The 23,992-nt window shown below is 26.1% G+C and overlaps 3 protein-coding genes across 3 annotated transcripts; 2 read left to right on the top strand and 1 right to left on the bottom strand.

Annotated features, from left to right (window-relative positions):
• Positions 1-1,284: 1,284 nt before the first annotated feature.
• LOC132949083 (copine-8-like) lies at positions 1,285-6,455 on the top strand. Its single transcript, XM_061019858.1, has 8 exons — positions 1,285-1,760; positions 2,421-2,706; positions 2,780-2,992; positions 3,075-3,284; positions 3,372-3,504; positions 3,723-3,953; positions 4,036-4,214; positions 4,566-6,455. Exons 1-8 carry the CDS (start codon positions 1,696-1,698, stop codon positions 4,890-4,892), a joined length of 1,644 nt encoding a protein of 547 aa, XP_060875841.1. The 5' UTR covers positions 1,285-1,695; the 3' UTR covers positions 4,893-6,455.
• Positions 6,456-10,748: 4,293 nt separating this feature from the next.
• Positions 10,749-15,282, bottom strand: LOC132948706 (26S proteasome regulatory subunit 7). The gene is made up of 8 exons (XM_061019314.1): positions 15,039-15,282; positions 14,383-14,420; positions 14,140-14,313; positions 13,938-14,077; positions 13,707-13,875; positions 13,463-13,627; positions 12,999-13,386; positions 10,749-11,207 (listed from the first exon to the last, which is right to left on the bottom strand). Exons 1-8 carry the CDS (start codon positions 15,118-15,120, stop codon positions 11,050-11,052), a joined length of 1,314 nt encoding a protein of 437 aa, XP_060875297.1. The 5' UTR covers positions 15,121-15,282; the 3' UTR covers positions 10,749-11,049.
• A 179-nt stretch (positions 15,283-15,461) lies between these two features.
• On the top strand, positions 15,462-23,645 carry LOC132948705 (band 4.1-like protein 5). Its single transcript, XM_061019313.1, has 16 exons — positions 15,462-15,753; positions 15,918-16,123; positions 17,075-17,179; positions 17,461-17,503; positions 17,571-17,747; positions 17,809-18,017; positions 18,151-18,239; positions 18,658-18,897; positions 18,959-19,078; positions 19,319-19,461; positions 19,535-19,648; positions 19,710-19,826; positions 20,028-20,124; positions 20,192-20,255; positions 20,405-20,869; positions 22,029-23,645. Exons 2-16 carry the CDS (start codon positions 15,971-15,973, stop codon positions 22,146-22,148), a joined length of 2,256 nt encoding a protein of 751 aa, XP_060875296.1. The 5' UTR covers positions 15,462-15,753; positions 15,918-15,970; the 3' UTR covers positions 22,149-23,645.
• The last annotated feature ends 347 nt before the right edge of the window (positions 23,646-23,992 follow it).

Here is a 23,992-nt window from a genome sequence, read left to right as displayed (position 1 = left end):
AAGAAAGTTTAAGATAGAATTCAAACAATATATTTCAATTCAATAGGTAGGTATAGTTATTCTCAAATTGGGAATAATACAACTACGAACATAATATATCTACCTATCCAACTTATTTGATTGTTTTTGTGCTTATATAATTTCACATTCCTATAGTTTACTATAGTTGTTTTAATTTAATTTTCAAACTAAAACTTAATATTCTACCTAAACAGTCAATCTTCTTAGTTTTAGTCTTTTAGATTTTAAGCAGTTATTGATGTGTTTTAAAAAAAATCTTTTTGTGCCTGTCTTTTTCTTTCGTAACAGTACCTATAATAATGCTTCTATTTTCAACTTTATGATTGGTTTTCGCGGTAACAAATTGTATTTACATGGTCAGACGTTTGGGTTGGGAAAATGCCCGATAATTTTCAAAGTAACAAGAAAAAACAAAATAAGAACAACTGGAATTAATTTTTTAGATTATTAAATTTACTATCTAGCTTAGTTTTAAAGTTCACTCGGAAATCCTTCCACCACAAAATTCAAAAAACCGAAAAATTTGTATTAAAAAAGCCATCAAAAGGTATGTCGCCAACACCTAAGTTTCTATATAGTTCGCCATTTAAATAAATAGTTTGAGCAGTTTGAGGCGTCAAAATAAACTCCTTCCTTTTAAAAATCTAAGTAATATAAACGTCGTTTTAAAACTGTTTTTTATCCCTTTCCTAGTTAGAACATTTTTTTTCAGTATGTACATTAATTATACATTTATACATCTTAATTCGTGACGAATAAACAACCGCGGCCCTTTAACATCAACATGTGGACCTCTGAGGGGTCCACGGTTCACCAATTGGGAACCACTGTACCAGAATTTAGGATTTACGTGTCGTTTAGGGACGTGTTGTGTACTCGTATATTGGTCTGTACCACGGTTGTACAACCGTATGTTGGTCCTATATACAACCGTGGTCTATACTTCTGTAATCTGCAGTTCTGCACCATGATAAAGAAAAGAGGTATGTCAGCAACTTTCCGAATTTGAATCATGTTGGCGCATCCCGACTATTTCCTATGTGTTTCCCATGGTGTTGGCAGCCATATTGCTTGCATATCACAAAAGTTGCTGACGTACCTCTTTTCTTTATCATGTTCTGCACCATGAATCATGATAATAATTATTATCGACTCATCTAGGATGTAGCATGAATATAAATTATAAAATAATTAAAATAATTAAATGTTTTCTGTGACTATAGTCCGTCTTTACATATTATCTATGACCATGAGTAATTAATTATGATTTTATATTTACTTTCACTTTTTTTGTTATCATCTAACATTTTATCCCTACTTAATACTCTTAAATAAATAATTTTTTTTTTTGTCAGCGTGCCAAGAATAATATTTCAAGTGTAATATTGACGTTTAATTTTTGATAGATTTTCGATCTATATTTTTTTTAATAAGTTAAATATTCGTATTTCATAATATTACCATTGATTAAATATACTATATAGTATTTATAATCAATGATATAACCTATTGGCTACCTATCTTTAATATGTTTTTCTGTACACTCATGAATTAAACAACAATAATAAAAATAATTGTCATAACTTAATACATTTAATAAACTTAATAGTTGCCTGTAGGCTGTAATTTATTAAGCGTTTTAATTGATTTAAAATTTTGAATTAAAACAATATTATGGCTTTTACTCCAGGATCAGCCGTTTCTCCGTCTGCCGATATTGAGTTAGCTTTGGCATGCAGGTAAATGTGTAATTGAATAATAATATTATACATCCCAAATTCCAATACTCTGTTAACCCCATTAAGACCGAATTGTGTTTTTTCTTCTGCCGAGTACTTGTAATGACAGTCAACAGATAGTATATTAATTTAATTTTTAACATACACTTACCTAATAACAATAAATATTGAATACATTTTAATGGTTATGACATAATGTGAAAGCAAATTATTGTTAATATATTATTTTAATATACTCTATAGAGCGTATATGTATTTTACATTATTAAAGTGTTTGTACTGTTGAGAATAAAATAAAATAAATATTTCATATATTTCTAACACTAAATTATAAAAGAAATTGTATATCCAAATGTTTTGATTAAACTTAGTAAGCTTGCTTTTAATACATATAAAACATGTGTGTGTGTTTATGTAAGTACTATTAAAATTATTAAAACAATATTTTTAAATTTAAATTTCCAATATAAAATAGTAATCTAAAACTTACTTTTAATTAAATATTTTATTTAAAATATTTACTTAAATAATTTGATATTAAAATAACATAATAAGTGTATAAAAATAAATTATGTTGACTAAAATCAAAATAAAATAAAAACCATAATTTTGATTGATTCTTACCATTAAAAATTGTACTTTACCTCTTATTATTTTTAGGGGGCTGTCTGGTACAGATGTTATGTCAAAATCTGACCCGATGTGTGTAACATACGTACAACCATTTGGCCAAAATAAATGGGTAGAGTTTCACCGAACTGAAACTGTTAAAAATAATCAGGATCCAAATTTTGTTTCCAAAGTATTGATAAGCTACAGATTTGAAGAAAAACAGCCGCTGTTGTTTGAAGTGTACGATACTGATTCAAAAGATAAAGATTTGTCAGCACATGATTTTCTTGGAACTATTACAATTCCTTTGGGACAACTTGTTGCTAACAAACGTGTAAGAAAATCTATGTTACACTGTAGGTAGGGGGACTCTGTTCATAATAAATAATTGTTTTTATTGTGTTTAGAACAAGTTACAGCTGACAGATCGTGATGGTAATTTAAAAAGTAGTTATTTAGTTATAACAGCGGAAGAATTGGGTATGGATAGAGATGAAGTAATATTAGAAATGAGCGGATTTAAATTGGACAAAAAAGATTTTTTTGGTAAATCTGATCCATTTTTGGAAATCTTTAAACTTACAGATACTGGCAATTACACATTGGTTTATAAAACTGATGTAAGTAAAAAGTTTTAGTATATTGACAATAAATAATAATATTATGGTTTTATAAAATGTCTTATTAAATATTTTTGAAAAGGTTATTAAGGATACATTAACTCCTCGATGGAAGAAATTTACTATTCCTGTTCGGACATTTTGTAATGGGGATTATGAACGTGATTTAAAAATTATTTGTTTTGATTGGAATTCAAGTGGTGATCATAGCCTGATTGGTGAATTTCATACCACTCTAAAAGGTCTCTCGAATCCTAATGCTACTTTTAAATGCATTAATGGAAAGAAAAAAGTATTTATTTTTTTTTTTTATATATTCCTATTGTTATCTTATTTAATTTTCTATATATTATATTGCTTGATTAACAAATTTTTTCAGGAAAAAAAAAAAGATTACAAAGATTCTGGAGAAATACGTGTAGAATACATAAAAATACAATCCACTTATACATTCTTAGATTATGTTCAAGGAGGAACAGAGATATTTTGTACAGTAGCTGTTGATTTTACAGGTAAAATTAGTTGATAATTTCTATAAAAATGTAAAAATGTTTTAACAAATTTAATAATTTTATTTAATTAAAATGTAATATTGGTATGTCGTTTAATTTGCATGGTTTATAAGACTAAATTTATTTGTTTGATTAAAACATTTAAAAACCGGCAAAAAAATTATATTTATAGTTTTATTTACTGTAATTTGTGTACAATATATTATTTTATTTTTTAGCTTCAAATGGTAATCCCTCAAAACCATCATCTTTGCATTTCATAAATAATGCAAGTATGAATAGTTATGAACAAGCAATGTGGAGTGTTGTATCTATAATTGAAGACTATGATTCTGATAAACAATTCCCTGTGTTGGGTTTCGGAGCTAAAATTCCACCTAATGGACAAGTATCACATGAATTTTTTGTTAATATGAATCCTGAAAATCCACATTGTTTTGGCGTAAGAGGTATATAACCTAAAACCAAATAAATTATTAATAATTTTCCTAAATTTGTAATATTTATCATTTTAAATTATATTATACTTAGGTGTGTTAGATGCATATCGTAATTGTATTAATCAAGTGCAGTTATATGGACCTACAAATTTTGCGCCTGTTATCAATCATGTAACTAAAATAGCTCAAAATAACCGAGATGGGACTGGTTATTTTATTTTACTTATACTGACTGATGGAGTTATTACTGACATGCCAGATACCATACAGGTACTGTTATTTGTTGGGTTTATTTAATTTATATTTTAATTTAATGTATTACCCTTATTCCTAATATTCATATTTTAATTTAATGAATTACACTTGTTCCTAATATTTGCTAGCATGCTCATATAAAAGTAAAATAGTAGTTTATTTTTATAAAATCTTTAAAAAAATTAGTTAGTATAGCTCATGCTTTTAAAATGGTTTTGAAATTAAAATTTTAAATAGTAATTATATATTTTATAAAGACCCAGCCCTATATCTTGTCCATATCATTTTTACTTGTATTTTTAACTATCTATTAATTAAACTGTTAAAAATAAATTATTTAATTATTATTAATCCTTTATTTTTTAGGCTATTATTACAGCATCTTCATTACCAGTTTCTATAATTATTGTGGGTATTGGAAATGCAGAATTTGATGCAATGGAAGAATTGGACGCTGATAAAGGAGGACTACAAATGAACGGAGTTAAAGCAGCAAGGGATATTGTCCAGTTTGTTGCATTTAACAGTTATCATAATCTTGACCCTAGTGTTGCTAATTTACATTTAGCAAAAGATGTATTGGCCGAAGTACCTAAACAATTTATGGACTATATGAAGATAAATGGTATTGTGCCTAAAAGGAGGGCATCTCAAACCACAACACCAGAGATTGAGGATTTAAAAATTCAATGAACTAATTAATTGTAAACAGCTTTAAATCAAATTTTCTTTTTTCTAAATCTATTGGTGCTACGTTTATTCTGTTTCTTTTAAAATGTGTACTATAACTACGCAACACTATTAAGTTCATATAACTAGAGTATATGGATCTTTCATACAGATGAAAAAGTTGAATTTATATTATATTTATACAAATCTTAAATTATTTTATCTTGCTAGCATTTTAAATTTTTATATAAAATGTACCTACTTACATAATTGAATTAATTTTTTAAACATTTATACAATATAATATTTTTAATTTTACTATTTTAAATTTACGTTTTTATACTGGTAGATATACTTGATAATATTGAATTGTTTTTATATACAAATTTCTTATAAGTTCATGCTTTGTTTTAAGGCTCTAATCTAATTAACTAATTAAAAGTTTAATATTCTTTTAATTTGTATACATTTATTAAAAATGTGTTAATTTAACACTAAGGCTCAGTTTTTTAAATATTAAATGATAATTAGGTACTTAATTAATTCACTAAAACATTTTATTTTTTTGTTCAATATTTTTTTATTTATTATTTTTATGAATGTTAGTTTTATTTTATAATAGGTCACTGGCTCAAATATACTGTGGTGTATCAATGAGGGGGTATGGTGGTCATAACCCTCCGAGACCAAATTATGTACACATTGTACACAATACAACATTTAATAAATAGTATGAATATATGTGCATACTGAATGTCTATTCAAATCTTTATATTCCTCAACCCCAGTGTAAAACCCTGCAAACGCTATTCAAAACATAATATTGTATAAAATATACAGTATATTCTATACTTTATTATGCTCAATAGTATAATACACTAAACATTTTAAAATATTTTATCTATGCCGAGTTCAACGAGAGACAGTAGATGAAAATTCGTTGTTTCCCACTACTACAACATTACAAGCCCATTGGTATGCGCGGGATAGTTCTGGTTTCTCGTTGAACGTGGAATATTTTGTATATTATTATACACTAAGAAGAAATATTATTTTTTATTAGTTGTTATGTTATTCTAGTAATTAATTACAGTACCTAATATTTACATTATTAATTGTATACTTGTTTTTTTTTTTTTTTATTTATTATTTAAAATACATCTACAATCTATACAGTTATTTGTACAATAATTAGATTTGATAAAGGAAGAATATAAAATTAACGGCGAATAATAGGATTGGGAAGTTATCCATTGATAACACCCAGCCATACTTGTTTTAAATATCTTTGTGATACATATGTCTAAATAAATATATTATTATTTTTTTTAAACTATTTATTAACTCACGGTGCAACTGGTACTTAGATACAATAAAATTGTATTACATATTTTCATAAATGCTTGTTAATTATTATAAATGTTTCATTATTTATTATGTAATATCAAACATATATTTATTTAAATTATCACTAATTTCTTATTTCTTTGTAATGAATATTTTATTTATTAATTATTTTTGTTAATTTCAATGAATTAGTTATTAATTATTATAAAATAAAAATATATATATATCTGCTTAAAAGTATTTAATTAGCTATACTAATTGTATTAGTACTTTACCTTTTATACTCAGTTTCTGATGTATAATATTTATGAAGGTGCTGGATTTAACACGTATAGAAAGTAACTATACCTAGTAGTAAGGTATTTTTTCGCCATCTAAAAAAATTAAATACTATAAAGAACATGTTTCAATTGTTTCAAATAACAGTTGGACTATAATATTTTAACCAGTGTGGACGGGGTTTTACAATTAAAGTACCTCCTGTCAGTGTTTGGAAGGAACGAGTTTCAAAAGTGACGGATTTCTGGAACGAATTCCTTTTTAAAGAACGACACAATGAACAAATCCCTTCTTATAAAAACGAGAAAATGAACTAGATCTTTTTTTCAAGGAAAATCAACAAAATTTGTTGTTTCTTTCTAGTTCCAATAATTTACATAGATGACCTATGTAAATAATTGAAATTACGATATATTTTTTTTAATGTGTATAATGTATATTGCTAATTAATGATCGTTATCGAGTATCGATGTTAATCATTACTTATTAGTCATTAGTCTCTAGTCACTTTATTAATATTTCTTATAAGTTATAATTTATATAGAAATGAATAGATACCTACTTATATAATTATATCAAATATAATTATTTATAACAATAAACAATAAGACATTCGACATACGTTGGCCAACAATTTAATTTTGAAGAAAGTCTAAAAATAGAGTTATAAAATATGTACCTATTTGTAGTTCTATATTATAATTAAAAATTAAAGAACTGCATATGAAAAAAAAAACATAAATGATTAAATAAGAATTTTTATTTTATTTGGAACTAGAAAAAAAAGGTTTTCTAAGTGAATGAATTCTTTTTTTTTTAAGGAACAAGGAAAGGAACAAATTAATTTTTTAAGAAAAAACGAGGAACGGAACGATTTCCTTTATATAAGGAACTTGCCATACACTGCCTCCTGTATAATATATATAAGCAGTTACCAGTGTTGGGCCAAATCTATTGATAACCAACACTTAAAGTTTACAAGGAGTATATTATCTACAATTTGAATTCTATTAATTTAAAAAAATATACAATTATTCAAATATTGTCAATACTGTATGGACAATATTTGGTTATAATATATTAAAACAAATTTTAAATGTATTTCAAATTTTTAAAATTAAAAAAGGTGGATACCGCTCTACTGTACAGGAGTTTACAATATAATAGATGGTGTTAAATTTGAATAAACTTAATAAATAGCAATAAAAAAAAACTGTTTATATATTTTTTTGTGACAAATATGAACTACTTACGAGATACCCTGTTTTAAATTTTCAATCCTTAGCTATCCTTTACTAAAAATTGTTTAATCTTGTAACTTCACAAAGTATGTAATTTGCAATTTTCGAGATTTTGACGAGTTTTGCTCACTTTTAAACTTTGAATGATTATAACAAAAATTGTGCCTATATTATGTATGTTTAATATTACTATATGTCTATATAGCAACTTACAACGAACCTATTTTATTAAATAGTCAATTTTTTTGACATATTTTATTGACAAAATAAAAATAACCTAAAACAAATTGAAAATGTTATAATATATAGAAAATAAAGGTATAATAATATTAGTTTTTAAATTATAACAAAATGAAAATCATCAATCATCAATGAGAATTCGTTAATATAAGTACTCTAGTGATTTTAAATTTATTTTGGTGAAATTGGTGCATATATTTGTAATCGTTTGAAATAAATTCCGGATATTAACTTGATTATCGCGAAAAAGGTTGATAATCAATTTATTTTAATTGAAATTAAATATTTAAAAAAAAGGGACCCCGGACCAATTTAAGTTTTAGCTAGGGATTTTTTACTAATTGGGATTCAAAAAACCACTGCTCTATAGTACCACAGAATATTATAACGCAGTGGCTGAGTGGCTTGGCGAAGTATTTTATCTGGCAATTCATATTTTGAATGACCTACCACCCCTCGACTACCCTACCAAATTAATATAATATTTATTATTGAAGTTATTATTCTTATTAAATATCATATTCAGATGAAGTTAGTCTTGTATAGTTGTACTACAATTCGTCACTAAATCCAGTACTCACCCATCCCTTTAAAATTATAGGGTAACTACCCTTCAAAATCACAGCCAACACGCCACTACACTACAGTTGTTGACGTGCCGTTGTAAAAAGACACGAATATTCGATATTATTCATAGGTAATTAATAGATAATAATATGCGATTTATATTTTATCAAAATTCTTACTTCAGTCACTCATGAACCAATATTGTGAATTCACGTACAACTTATTTTTTAAATTACACTTATAACAATGTATGAGGAACCTTGTATTCATTTTTCAATTTTTAATAATTGTAAAACAACAACTGTCATGTAAAATTGTAAACTAAAACCATGATCGTTGATGTCTTAAAATATAATGATCAATAAAAAAAATTTGCCAAGGCGCAATCAATATAGAAGACCTAAGAAAAAAGAAGAAAAATAAAATATATTTTTAAAAAATCACTTCCATAAAAACAGTGAAATATATTATTTAATTTATACTTTTAGATTCTGAGTGGAGCAAATTGTATTGTATTTATAAAGACAAGTGCTTTTTTTCTATCATCAACATTTGTGGTGGTAAAAATGCTCTGATTATCAAAATCAGAACTATTCTGATTTCTGATAGAAAAATGAATCTATATAGTTAGTACTTCAGAAATTAAAATTGAAAATACCCAGTGGCTTTAGAAAGCGTCAGGATAAAAAAAAAGTGAAAAAATCGATTTTGTTTTTTTAGTGTAACTTAAAAACTAAAAACTGTAGACATTTGAAATGTTCACCAAATATTTATAATAGTATTTTCCATAAATGTTAACTCTTTTTAAGCTATAGCCTTATAACATTTTATCATTTATAGATCATTGTCTATGATAACAAGAATTTTTACATGGTGAAAAAGTTTGAAAATTTAACACAAGGGTCCTCATAAGATTCATTAATAACAGTTTTTTATATGCATTTAAAGTTCCAATTTTGACAAAATTCATCAATCCTGAAAATGTGCAAATTATTTTTCAGTTGTCAATTTATAAAAATTTCTCTTTAGAAATGTCAACAGAAGATTCCCTTCAAATGTCAAATTGTTCTACTTTAAAAAAAAAAAAAAGTTAACCTGAAAGTAACATTAATTTGTAAAGTCCATACATGGTAAAATTGCTCAAAATCTTTTGGCTCTTTTTGAGTGATTTTCTTTTATTTATTTATTTTGTAATTCAACGGGTCTAGCTCTTTTACAATTTTGAATGTGGTATAAATGACCAATAATGTATAGAATAAGTAAAATTAGAGAATATAATAATTATTATGTACAACACTAAAGTATTATTGAAAAGTATATAAATATATAAGTATTTAAATATATAAAAAACATAAAGAAAACACTGATTGACGAGGACTAATATTAAAATTATGTTTCTTTCAAAAATATAATTGACTTAATTACTTAAACCTAAAAGTATCACGAGTAGTATTGAAAAAATCTAAGACGATGGAGACTAAATTAGCAAGTTTCAGAGTTCTAACAAAGAATGAGTCATTACTTGATTTGGAATTGAAGAATGGTAAAAAGATCATGATTTCTTGAGTAGTAGGAGGGAATACGGAAATTGACCTGAGTTAAAAGCTCAGGGCTTACAATATTATAATTTAACTAGTTGTATACGGACATGATATAAAATAACTGACATCTTAGCTGGAGAGTCTATGTTTACTAATTTTTGTACTGGCATAATAGTCTTTAGAAATGGGTAGGTTTTACAGATGGACAATTCTTTTTAAAAATTTAATTTGAATAAAATCTAGATCATGAATATGTTTGATTAACGATTAACTCCAAATTAGTTATGCATATTCAAAAACAGATCGTACAAGGAAGCAATAAATTGTAAAACAAGTTTTTCTACCTCTATCAAAAAAAGTTACTGGAAAGTTACACTATTAATAATAATCAAAAATATCTTATAATATAAGACTTATATCCCTAATATAAAATATATTCGATTATACATTTTTTTTAAATTATTAAATTAAATTATTTTTTCAAGTATGCTGGAATGACACAACGTCTCCACTCATAATTGTTTTTCGTTAGCAATGATTTAACCTTGAGTTCAAATATAACATATTATCCATTACAAAGACTTGCTTGACAACTACTATACAGCAGACCACTTGTCCACCTTTTTTTAATGCTTTAATTTTGTTTTGATAAAATATAACATGTATAAGGTGGAGGAAAATAAGTTTTTATTTAGTTAGTATCATTTTTTATTTATTATTCTAGTGAACAAAATGTATGACAAACATGATGAGACACTTTGTGGTACTTTTTTCAAATGTATATAAATAGACCATAGGAATTTAAAATTATGATATTAATAATCTACTGTAAATTTACATTCATTTATTTTAAATGGATAATTCTGAATAGCAAATATTAAAATTAATTTTACACATCCTTCAAATGGACATAAAAATAATTTAAAATTATGTATAAACCAATTTGAAAAATGAATTAATATTATATTAGTTATATGTCATATAACGTGGAGTAGAAGAGAACTTGGCATATGATTTGATGACCTTATTTACGGCTTCTAGGAAATCTTTTTCAGTAGCAACTTTTCGACGAGCTCTAATTGCAAACATACCAGCTTCAGTACATACGGATCTTATTTCTGCCCCTAAAATTGTAATAAAAAAATGTCCTTGTTATATATTCAGCTGTGTAGGCAACAATGCAAAATTATCCGATATAATAAATTATTAATATTACACCATAGTCCAACAAACATGTTTTTTTGTTATTTTTCTTTAACCAACTGTCATATGCAAAAGACGTATAATTAGTCTTTTGTTAATTTATTGTTGGTAAACCTTTAATTTTATTATATTATGTTAAAAATGTAGTTTTTTTTATTTGGTTAATATAACAATAATTTTGTTTTATAGTTAATAGTTTATATTACGCTAAATGTCGTTATATCGGAAAAAAATGTATTTACTTATCGGCGGACATTACTGTTATTTTATAGTGAATAACTGTATGAAATGAGAAATATTGATAATAATCAGATGGTGAATATTTATGAGTCATGATTAAACTGTTTGTTTGTCACTAAACAAGTCTGGTCCTATATTAATTATAAGATAGACGTCCAACGAGTAATGATAAGGAGACCATAGGCGTGGGCAGCCAGTTGTGGCAGTGTGTCAAGCTAATGATACTTGAAAATTCAAAATAATTAATTTAAGTGATATATATTTAAATTTACCCGTCTCACCCTCTATTTAAGGCATAAATATAATCATTCACATTAAAAAACAAATGTTTTTTTTCTAAGCAAAATGAACAAATGTTTTTTGTGAGGTTAGAGATTTATAATGGAGAACATTGAAACATGGGGAACACGGGGCTAGAAAGTTGTGTAACAGTAAATATTACAGAAATAAAACTTGTAAAAATAAATAAATGATGATAATAATTCATTGTTTGAGTTTTTTAAGAATACCTACATCATTATTCAATTAATATTATTTGGGATTCATGTGAAAACTTGGTCAAAAACATTATTTAATTTAACATAATATACGCTGCATAGTATAATTTTGATAATCTGACATATTATATTAGTCTAACCAACTCACCTAAAAAAATGTTTATGACTATCTAATTACAAAAGAACAGTTTTTGGGTTCTTAAAAGTTTAAAATATGGTAAAATATGCAATAATATTCTTTATTGTTTTTTGGAGTCACTCTTTTATTTAATTAAGTACTTAAGTAAAGTTTATTATATTATTATAGCTTAATAATCATGTATATTATTTTTTTGGTTTGAACATTAGGTAAAAAATAAAAAAAAGTATTTGGTTGAACACTATAATATGTCAGGACTATACTGCGTCCAGCGAGAGAACACTACTGGGGGGCTACCAAAACTTGTTAATTGATGTGCATTCCCACATAGAGGAGCCCACTGGTTTGCGCGTGGTGGAAGAAATACACCTAGACATGTACGAACGAGTTGCATTCTCTCACCGGACACATTATAGTCACCAAGATTATCAATTTAATTACAAACCATCGCGATAAACAATAAATAATGATATTTAAAAACAAGTAATTAAGAGATTACAATCACCTTTTTATAACACACATTTTTTTTGTATTATAAAATAAATCACCATATGTCAATGAACAATTATAATTTTTCATAAACAATATATTTTAAAATATGATAAATAGGCTAAATATTCTCTAAGCCCTAAAATTTGATGATATATGCAAAATAATATGTCCATATTTGTATATCTATTAAGTTACATACACCCAATAAATATACTATGTGAAAACTTAAAAATCCTCTACTAATTACTAATTTTTATCAAAAAAGCCAGATTTTTGGACTGTTGGACTAATGCATAACCATATAACAGACAACATTATATACATATATAAAAGTTTAGACTTACCAGTGCTGTTGGGACAAAGTCTAGCCAACAGTTCAAAACGAATATCTCGTTCAACACTCATAGCTCTAGCATGTATATTGAAAATATGAGTTCGACCTTCTAAGTCAGGCAAACCAAACTCAACTTTTCTATCAAGACGTCCAGGGCGCATCAATGCTGGATCTAATGTATCTGGTCTATTAGTTGCCATTAAAACTTTAATGTTTCCTCTGGGATCAAATCCATCTAACTGATTGATAAGCTCCAACATTGTTCTTTGTACTTCGTTATCGCCACCGGCACCATCGTCAAAACGAGCACCACCAATTGCATCAATTTCATCAAAGAATATCAAGCAAGCTTTCTTACTGCGTGCCATTTCAAATAATTCACGAACCATACGAGCGCCCTAAAATTCCACAAATATATTGATGAACATGACTTAAATTGTTGGACAACAAATGTTAAATATATTTCAATTTCACCTCTCCCACATATTTTTGAACAAGCTCAGAACCAATGACTCTAATGAAACAAGCATCTGTACGATTAGCCACTGCTCTAGCACATAAAGTTTTACCAGTTCCTGGTGGTCCAAACAATAACACTCCTTTTGGTGGTTCAATTCCCAAGTTCACAAATTTTTCAGGCTAAATATTCAACATAATTTAAATACATTAAATTAATAAAATATAATAATAATTAAAAAAAAACATAAAGAATACCAACATGCAACAATGGAGTTTCAACAACTTCTCGTAATTTATCTATCTGTTCTTTACATCCACCAACATCTGAATATGTAACATCTGGCTTTTCTTCTACTTGCATCATAGTAACAGTAGGATCAATTTTAGGTGGAAGCGGAATATGGATTTGATACTTATTACGGTCAACTCTGCATTAAATGTATACACAATAAATAGTACATAAATATACAGAAAAAAATGTATTTTTTACCCAACACGCATTCCTTCTTCAATATCAGTTGGTGCTACAGAATCTGCGAGATCAACAACAAACTTGGCGAATTGTTTGACATTTATTATATATTTAGGATCATCTGAATCAGCATTAATAATTTTTGTACATCTGGCAACCTTATAAAATTAATAGTTCAATGTTTAAATTTTTCATAAATGATAATGAAGGAATTATTTACCTGTAATGGTTGTTCATTTTGAAGAGTCTGTTTGTCAGCAGTTAAATCCCAAAACGCAGGAGGAGCTAATCCTGTATCCGATTCTTTAATTCCAGTCAATTCATTAATACGTTTGATAATACCTTGGATATCATCTTCTACTGCTTTTACATTAATTGTCCATTGACCTTGGCCCTATAAATACAATTAAGTTTACTTGCCACTTGGTATAGATATTGTAATAAAACATTTTAAATTACTTACATATGATTTGAGTAATGCTATGTCCTCTTCATCCAAAGCTAAAAATTATATTAAAAATGAATAAATCTTTGGTTTATTTAGACTTTGGATACAGTAACTAACTATACAATTAAAAAATTAAATTAAAAAATTAAGTGTTATCAGAATTATAAAAAGTGTGTATGATTCTGTAAAAATGCATATTTACAAGGCCTTTCAGAATTAGGTATAATTGGACAACAAAATCAATTTAACTATTAAAAAAATTATATTTGTATTTAACTCTTAGATTTTACTAAAATTGTATAATATATAGGTACAAAAGATAATTTATACTAAAATGTTCTTTTAGGTAGCAAACAAGCAATTTGAAACTATTCAAAAAAATCTTGATTAAAACTTAAAATAGAAATTATCAGAAACGATATGCCTATAAAATAATTAAATATCCTTATTCCTAAAACAAAAATCCAAACATTTATAGTTGAAATGAAAATCTGATAATACTTAATAGTATTTTCACAAGTCTTACTCTAATAAAAGTTAATTTATCAATTACTTTAGTCAGGGAAAATAGTCTTTGAATTAAAGTTAAATGTAAAATATACAAGAGTATTTGCAAAAACAGATAAGTGGGTACAAGATAATATTATAATAAAAATCATATTTTCAATTACATTTGATTTCTTTTTCTTTTTCTTCTTTTTCGGGCTCGTCTTTCTTCACTTTTCTCATTTCATCACCCAAATAGTCAGGCATCTTGAATAATTATACTAAAAGAAAAACGATGTAGGTAAAATACAATTTAACACTTAGGAATGAATTATTATTTATTAATCAAAATATTTTATAGTTGAAAGTTTCAAACAAGAATTTTATGAATTATGATTTGTATTTTGTTCGGATAATGATAAAGCTATTTTTCTTTAAAAATGAAACAAATAACAATTTTAGGTTAACAATGACTTCTCAACTTAGGCTTAAACCTACACGAGCGCTCTCTTTAAAATCAACTATGAACTACACTCAAAATTTGATTATTTTGTTTTATTTATTTTCTAAGAGATAATAAAAATGCTTAATGTTTGGCTAAACAATAATTTGTTTATAACTAGTTTTACACCATTAGCACTCGTTTACATTTTTCTCCATCGACTCCACCCTTAGATTGATTACAAATTACAACTAGTCAGGTTATCGATCGTCGACCGTCGTAGATATTCAAATTGTACATTATTTCGCTCTTCCGTGTCTATGATAATAGTGCTCTTCCATTTGTTACTTACATTGTATTTTTGTTTTTTTTTTTCACTATTTTGCAATCACATAACGGTACCTCTCCTAGCCAGCTTAGTGGGGCTTGTTTGGGTGAACACGAACACAGCCTGATAGGTACGTAACTTAAAGCGTGCGTAAATATAACAAGTACTTGCGTTTCTATGTTCATGGGTGATTCAATAATGTCATTCATTGTTTATTTTACCCTACTACTATCAGTTTTAATGTAATTATGTAAATAAATCAAATTATCCAGTTGTACGATTTCTTTTATCCAGTATAATTATCATGTTCCTATTCTCGTGACATTTTCCATTTGCTCGCGGTTGCAATGCTTCGGTTTTTGAGTAGAAAACGGGGTCGGAACGATCCAAAAGCTCGAAACATCAAAGCTGGGGCTGAACGCTTAAATCCTCCAAACAAGCATTGTATGCAATGCAGGGTTATGCTTCTAGATGGTACAGACCTATGCATTGAACTATCGGTAAGTACACATAAAACAACATAGTATTGTTACATTGTGAAAGTGTTTCTTTCCCTTAGTTTTAAAATAATATATGAAAAAAAGTATACTATGAAGTTTTGAAAAGGTTAATTGCTTAATTAATATTCATGATAAATTATTAAACCATTGTGTAATATAAATAAATATAACTAACTTTTCTTTTTTATTTTATTTTATTATTCCTACCTATGTACAAAGGTACCTATATTACTATTTTAAATCTATAATTATATTATTCACAACATCATCTTGTGAAGTGCTGTCCTAACTCCGCCTAACTGTCTCAGATCAGAAACTTTTATTGTAAGCAATGATTTATCATTAAATTCAAATTTAACATATCTTTCACAGTGATTTACTGAATAACGATGTACACTAGACACCTATTATACAGAAAAACAAGTTACACAATTTATATTCTTAATATTTACTCTTATACATACCTATAAAAAGTAATTATTATAATATGAATTGTAATAGGTAACCAAAAATTGTTATTTTTTCTATGTTACCTATATAACATAATAATTAATAACAAACATTATTATTATTTTTTTTGGTGGGGGAGGGGGCGGAGTGGCCAAACGGTTTAAGGCGTCGATTGCGACGTAGCCGGCGCTGGTTCGATTCCTTGGTCATGAGCGATATTTTTCTTCGGGCAAGTCACGGTGTCCGGAGAACAAGTGCTGCCATCCCCCACCCGGGCATGGCAGATACCTACGGGTGCCCAATTAAAAATTCTGCTAAACACAAACACTCACGTGTAAAAACCCATCACTTCTAAACCCTACTAACAGCTCATGGCCATGATGCCGGGCTTAAGGATCAATAAAAAAAAAAAAAAAACATTATTTTAAATTTCTGAATAATTTCAAAAAATATAGATTTAAGCACTTATGCTTCGTAATATTATGATTTTTTTTTTTTTAGAAAAAGGCTGTTGGTAGTGATTTATATGAACAAGTATTTTATTCATTGGATTTGATTGAAAAAGATTACTTTGGTTTACAGTTTACTGATGCTAATCACGTTCAGGTAAATAAATACGTCATGTTCCTATTTTTTAGCTTCTTATATTTTATAAATATATTATCAAATATATATCTTGATATTAATTCTAATCATGATTCATTAACAAAGAAGTTGTTAAATATTTTGGTTTTTTTTGTTATACCATGTTTAAATTAGAGATTTGACAGTAAATATCTTATGATTCCTAAAAGTTATATTGAGGACTTATATTATAATTTATAAACCTACGCTTATTTTAATTCAACTGATAATTAATAATAACTTTGATTATTTTTTAATAATAGCATTGGCTCGATCCTACAAAAGCAATAAAAAAACAAGTTAGAAGTATGTATATATATATACAATAATATTATTTATTATTTCAATATTTAATGTTATGTTTTAATTTTAGTTGGACCACCATATACATTTAGACTACGTGTTAAATTCTATTCTTCAGAACCAAATATGCTTCGAGAAGAGTTAACTCGTTATCAGTTTTTTCTTCAACTCAAATTAGATATCCACGAAGGTCGGCTTGAATGCCTACAAAATACTTGCATTGAATTAGCAGCTTTAGCTTTACAATGTATGTATATTCAAAAATTTTTTTAAAATATACTTTTATATGTATCTATTTGTCATTATAGCTGAGCTTGGTGATTATGATGAAACTTGTCATACTCCTGCAGTTATATCTGAATTTAGGTTTGTACCAAATCAAACTGAAGATATGGAAATACAAATTGTAGAAGAATTTAAAAAATGTAAAGGTTTGACTCCAGCTCAAGCAGAAACCAGTTATTTAAATAAGGTTAAATGGTTGGAAATGTATGGAGTTGATAACCATACTGTCTTAGTTAGTAAAAATATTTTATTTTATATTTTTTATGTACTGCTTTAAAATTAAAATATTCTTAGTAAATACTAGAGTAATCCAATATTAAAATTGTTTATTATGTAATGTTGTCTAAAAAAGTATTTTTGTTTAGGGTAAAGATGGATGTGAATATGCTCTTGGTTTAACACCAACAGGTATTTTAGTATTTGAAGGCCTTCAAAAAATTGGACTCTTTTTCTGGTATGATTACAACATGTATATTTATAATTTTATATTAAGATAAATAGTGAAATATTAATAAATTAATAGGACCAGCATTTAAATTTTAGATTCTGAGCGATGCGATGAATGTATTGATTTTACAATGACGTGTGTTTTATTTTTATTTTTGTGTCCTTTTAAAAATGCTTAAATTTTCTTCAACGGTATCTTTTCTGATAGGAAAGTGAATCTAGTTGGTACTTTGGGAGGGGTCAAAAGTAAAAATTTCACTGTAGTTTTCAAATTTTTAGGTGATTTTTAAGTTGTTCCGTTGCTATTAACTGCATTTTACTAAAATTCAGAGCTAAAGAAATTCCAATACCAAATAAAGTTATCTTCCATTTATATTTATATGCCTGACTATTGTAAATTGTAAATTATTTTTAATGTGTTTTAGGCCGAAGATTGGAAAATTGGATTTTAAAAAGAAAAAACTGACTTTAGTCGTTGTAGAAGATGATGATCAAGGACGCGAACAAGAGCATACATTTGTATTTCGATTACATAATGAAAAAGCATGTAAACATTTATGGAAATGTGCTGTTGAACATCATGCATTCTTTAGGCTTCGTGCTCCTGTTAAAGGTCCGTCTGCGCGACAAAATTTTTTCAGAATGGGTTCACGGTTTAGATACAGGTAAATAAATTAAAAAACTAAGTTTCAATTGAAAATTAATGCTATTAACCATTTAATAAAGTGGCAAAACTGAGTTTCAAACGACTCAATTAAATAGAGCAAGAAGAACTGTTCAATTTGAAAGAAGACCAAGTCAACGATATGCACGAAGACAATCGCATGTTTTAAGAGAACGACAAAAGTAAAATAAACCCACAGATTATAAAGATTGGATAGGACATCTGTTATTACAATATTCCTGTATAGGGTATTTTGGTTTTGGTCCCACAGTTATCATTTAAGTTATATAATAAAAGATCACTCCACTTCTGACTGTGCATGTAGAAATTATATCCTATCCATTCTTTATTGTCTATGATTAAAACTCATAATTTGTCATTATTTGTTATATAACATGTTTTGTATTATAAAATACTTTCAGGGACAAAACTGAAAAGCCAAAACCAGAAAATGAAAATGAGAAAATAGAAAAAATTAATATTATGGATAAACCTCCAACTCCAATCTTAGATTCCAAAGATATTCATCTAGAACCAACATCCTCATTAACCTCAAACTCTTCTGGTAATTATATTTATGAATACAAAATAATATTTTCTAATTTAAATAAATTGCTGAATATAATTATCTGTAACAGATATTGCTGAGGAAAGGTTAGACTCATTATTAAAGAGTTTGAATAAAGAATCACCTTTGATAAACAGCAAAATAAATGAATCAAATTCAGTTGATACAATTAATAAAACAGATGGTACTGTATTTTTACTATGTACATTTATATTAAATTCGTATTAATTAGTATGTTTTATTAGATTTTGGCAAAAATCAAAATCAATCTTCGTCTCCATTACCAAACAATCGAAACATTTCATTTAATACTACTCCAAGACCAATTCCCAAAGAACATTTAAAATGCAACATTCTAAAAGGTAATATATAAATTACTTCTTATTTCTTAACAAATTTTAAAATCAGCCCTTAAGAAATTTAAATCAAATTAAATTTCAAATAATTGCATATTTAATTGTTTTCTGAAATTTGAAGTATTTGTGTATACTTTTCCCCATATTTATTGGTTCTATACTAACTCATAACTAAATATCATTAACATTATAAATACTTTTTTTTAGCTAAAGTTGAAGAAGAAATGAGGAAATCTCCTTTGTCCATGTTTGATCCATTATCTAAAGTAACAAATTTGCAAGATAATTATATACTACATAATGGGTAACTATTTTGTTTTATTTACTATTTTGTCGATTATAAATATTACAATAGATTTATTTTATTTTAGAGAATGCAATATTAGTTCTAAATCAAATTCTTTTGGCAAAGAACAAGCAACATTTGTATCTGTTGTAAGTATATACTTCATTTCAGTATAATTTATTTTATATATAAGGATTAGTATGTTTAGTTTTTTGGTTTTGCTATTTTTATTGTTGAGTGTTGTTTTATTATTTTAGTTTTTGTTTTGTTTTTGCTTATTTCTTGGTATTTAAAAAAGGGTGGAGACAAACTGACATTATCCCTTAATGGTGGCATTGCAGCACCAGAAGAAACTAAACAACCATTGGATGAACAACCTATATCTGAAACATCTGTGTCTAAAGATGACCGTAAAAGATGTGCTACTCCAGTAACAGTGACCCATTTCTCTTTTGGTGAATGTGGGAAATTAGAACAAAGGGTGGTTTCTCCTGAAAGAAGTCCTACAGAAAGTATGTCAAGCATTTTATCCTTACCATTTAATGCCACTTCTCCTACTAGCCCTCGTAACCCATTTTCGGCAAATCCGTTTATTGGTGATTCACAAACAGCAACAACAAATCCATTCTTATCATCATCGTCAAACCCATTTGCCGATGGTATAAAAAAAGATTCAACTAATGATGTCGTAGTTGCTGTTGAATCAAATACTGGCATAAATGGTGTAACAAATTCTAATACTAAGGTAGCCCAAAAAAATCAGGTATGTTATCTTATTATTTACTTGTATATAATTAAAGACTATTTTTCTTTTAAATATACAATAGTTTCACACACGCAAAATTAACTAATATTATATCAAAATTATTTACCATAATTAAATACTCAATTTATACCTGCCTTTTAGAAAAAAACATTTTATGTATATTTTAATAAATTAAAACAAAATTTAAATGCAATCTTTATGTAAATCACTTGCCAAACTTTTAAATTTTGTAATTATTATACCTATGGTATATCTGCTGTATAAGCTGATAGTAATTATTTTTTTTATGGATATATAGAACCAAATTGGTAAGGTACTAACCTTCAATATATTCTGTAATATTTGCATTGGCCTTATTAAAAATATAAAACTACCTTATACTTATTGCTTCTGGTGATTACCTGTTAAGATTTAATAATTTAATATAGGGTGCATTACTCATGTTAATACAACTCATGTTGTATATTTTCTTATATTGATAATTGCACAAGCATTGTTTATTTATTTTATGTTTATTTTTGTTCTAAATAATATTAATTAATGAAATAAAAACAGACAAATTAGTAAAAGTAATTAATAATGTAAGTAAATTGAAAATTTTTTTGTGTAAGATTTTAAAATTGTTAACTAAATTACACTAAAAAAATTATATTTTTATGTTATTGATACTATTCAGTATCTTAATATTAAAAAGCTAAACTTTGTTATGAAATCAAGACGTATTGAAATATGAAAGATCAAAACTCTACATTTAAATTATTATTGAATTTTAATATTATAAATAATTTTGATTTATCATATTTGTTTGAAAACTTGAATTATCTAATTCAGGGGTTTCCAACCTGTGGCCCGTGGCTTCTGGCCCACCAAGCTAATTGATGTTTTTAAAATATATTTAATATATTAATTACTAAAAATAATCCTTATAAATTAATTTATAAAAATAAATTTTATTACCTCACCATCACTACCAAACAGTTAGCCCGTAATGCCGAAGCGTATCACATATTTGGCCCGCCGTAAAAAAAAGTTGGAGATCCCTGGTCTGATTGTCTTAAACATCAGTTGCATTATCAATTCTGATATATTTAATATATTCTTATTGTTGTGTGGATTTACACAAATTATTTCTAAATTATATATTATTATTTTATAGGAACTTACTAAAGCAAAGCCTTTAAATCAAATTTCCCCATGGTTAATTAGTAGTGGTGCTGAGACTTCATCCGTACCCAAAATAATAACCAGGAAGTCTGTGATCACAACACAACTTTAAAAATGGTATGTATGTTAGAACTACTATTCACTGTTATAACAGAAATGTTAAAAAAGCTATTAAGTATTAAGAATTTAATATTATGTTATTTTTTTTTATGTATATATTCAAAATTAATTTGTGATAGAAAATACAAAACCTCAATAAAAAAAGTTAGCTGTCACAAATTGTTATGTTAGGCATCACAGTTTTTTTCATTGTATGCAATATTTTAACATTCTTAATGGAATTGATCTCTTTATTCTTTTATGAATTAAAAGAAAGTTATAATTGAAATTTAAATTTAAAGAAAATAATAATACTTAAAACTTAAAAGTATTTCATTTTACTACAGTCAATACAAAACATGAAAAAATATATTTATCTTTTATTAAGATATTATCGTTAAAATAAGTTATAACTTAAGTTTAGATCAAATTTAGATCAATGAGTTTATTAATTTATTTTTTAATTATTCTATTGTAATACTATTGGATTCAGACTGAAAATCATGTCATTAATGTATGATATTATATATATATTTTTAATAATATGTTATTTTAAAACATTAATTTATTACTGTCATCTTAAATGTATGTTTTAAGCATACATTAATTAACCTGTATTTATCAGGGCTCAAAATTATTTTAGTATTTAATAACTAAAATAAAAATATGTTGATTATTAATTAATTTAAAATCATACTCTTGGTTCATATTTACTAATATGAACAAAACAACTAAATGAATTTAGAAAGTGCCTTTTATCATTACACCTAAAGTTTGTATAGAATTTTCGCTCTCTTTCCTTTTATTCAATAACAATGATTATTTATATACAATTGTTAAGTAATATGTAATATACATATTTTCAATATTTCTAAATTGTAACATATAACTACGATTCTTAACAAAATAATTGAAAAGAAAAAAAAATTATTAATTTACTGGTATTCAACATATTAATATAATATACCTATATCTATTTTATTAAATAAAATGTTAAATTATTATATATTTTTAAAACTGTTAAAAAAAAATAGTGTGTTTTTGTTTACCCAATGTTGCACTGTGTGTGTTGAACAAATTGCCTTTACTTGTGATAATTATATAATGCAGTATTAATTTGTTGTTTTTTTTGTTTTTTTTTTTACTGCAATATAACAAAAGTTAATTATAACATTTTGTTTTGTATGAATGTATGCCGTCCTCATTTAATTTTGTATTTACATATAATTATAAGTATTTAATGTTTGTAATTTTAAGTTTTATACCGTTTGTGCCATAGTTTGTAGGGGTTGTGTAGAACAACAGTTAAGGTAATTTAAAATTGTATATATTCTAATATGGCATTTGTATGATGTACATGAATAGTATTTATTTATACGATTAAAAATTAAAAAATATTATTTAATAATACCTAGTATCATAACTATAGATAAAGATATAATGGTTAATGGTATCTTAGAATACCCAATATTCTTTTTAATAACAATGTATATTACAAATGCCATTTTAGAACTAATAAACAAAATATATGGAAGGATTTTTAATTATTTGTAGACATTGCATTTAGTTGTTTAGTCAAATAAATAAAAACAATTAACATATTTCAAAATCCGTCCATTGATATTTAAAACATACATGTGATTAATAATAAACTATTTATTGAAAGTGATTTTTTTATTTTTGTTTTGAATAAAAATTATTTTATTCAGTTCATTGTGATCCGAATCGTAGACATAAATGATGGATGATCGATGTATTTGGACTAAAGAAAAACAATTTGCCAATTAATGCTAGAACAAATTCTAGCCCTAATTATTACTCATATTATTATTATTATTATTATTATACAGTTATATT

Source organism: Metopolophium dirhodum, chromosome 7, assembly GCF_019925205.1.
Source record: "Metopolophium dirhodum isolate CAU chromosome 7, ASM1992520v1, whole genome shotgun sequence".
Lineage (NCBI taxonomy): Eukaryota > Metazoa > Arthropoda > Insecta > Hemiptera > Aphididae > Metopolophium > Metopolophium dirhodum.
This window is presented reverse-complemented; position numbering and strand designations above follow the sequence as displayed.

Coding starts and splice junctions, on each gene's coding strand:
- LOC132948705 (XM_061019313.1), top strand. CDS start 15,971: ATGCTTCGGTTTTTGAGTAGAAAACGGGGTCGGAACGATCCAAAAGCT. Junction 17,180..17,460: donor CTGATGCTAATCACGTTCAG/GTAAATAAATAC, acceptor TTTTAATAATAG/CATTGGCTCGATCCTACAAA. Junction 18,240..18,657: donor AAAATTGGACTCTTTTTCTG/GTATGATTACAA, acceptor AATGTGTTTTAG/GCCGAAGATTGGAAAATTGG.
- LOC132948706 (XM_061019314.1), bottom strand. CDS start 15,120: ATGCCTGACTATTTGGGTGATGAAATGAGAAAAGTGAAGAAAGACGAG. Junction 14,078..14,139: donor AAAATGAACAACCATTACAG/GTAAATAATTCC, acceptor TAATTTTATAAG/GTTGCCAGATGTACAAAAAT. Junction 13,628..13,706: donor TTGAAACTCCATTGTTGCAT/GTTGGTATTCTT, acceptor TTGAATATTTAG/CCTGAAAAATTTGTGAACTT.
- LOC132949083 (XM_061019858.1), top strand. CDS start 1,696: ATGGCTTTTACTCCAGGATCAGCCGTTTCTCCGTCTGCCGATATTGAG. Junction 1,761..2,420: donor GAGTTAGCTTTGGCATGCAG/GTAAATGTGTAA, acceptor TATTATTTTTAG/GGGGCTGTCTGGTACAGATG. Junction 3,954..4,035: donor ACATTGTTTTGGCGTAAGAG/GTATATAACCTA, acceptor TATTATACTTAG/GTGTGTTAGATGCATATCGT.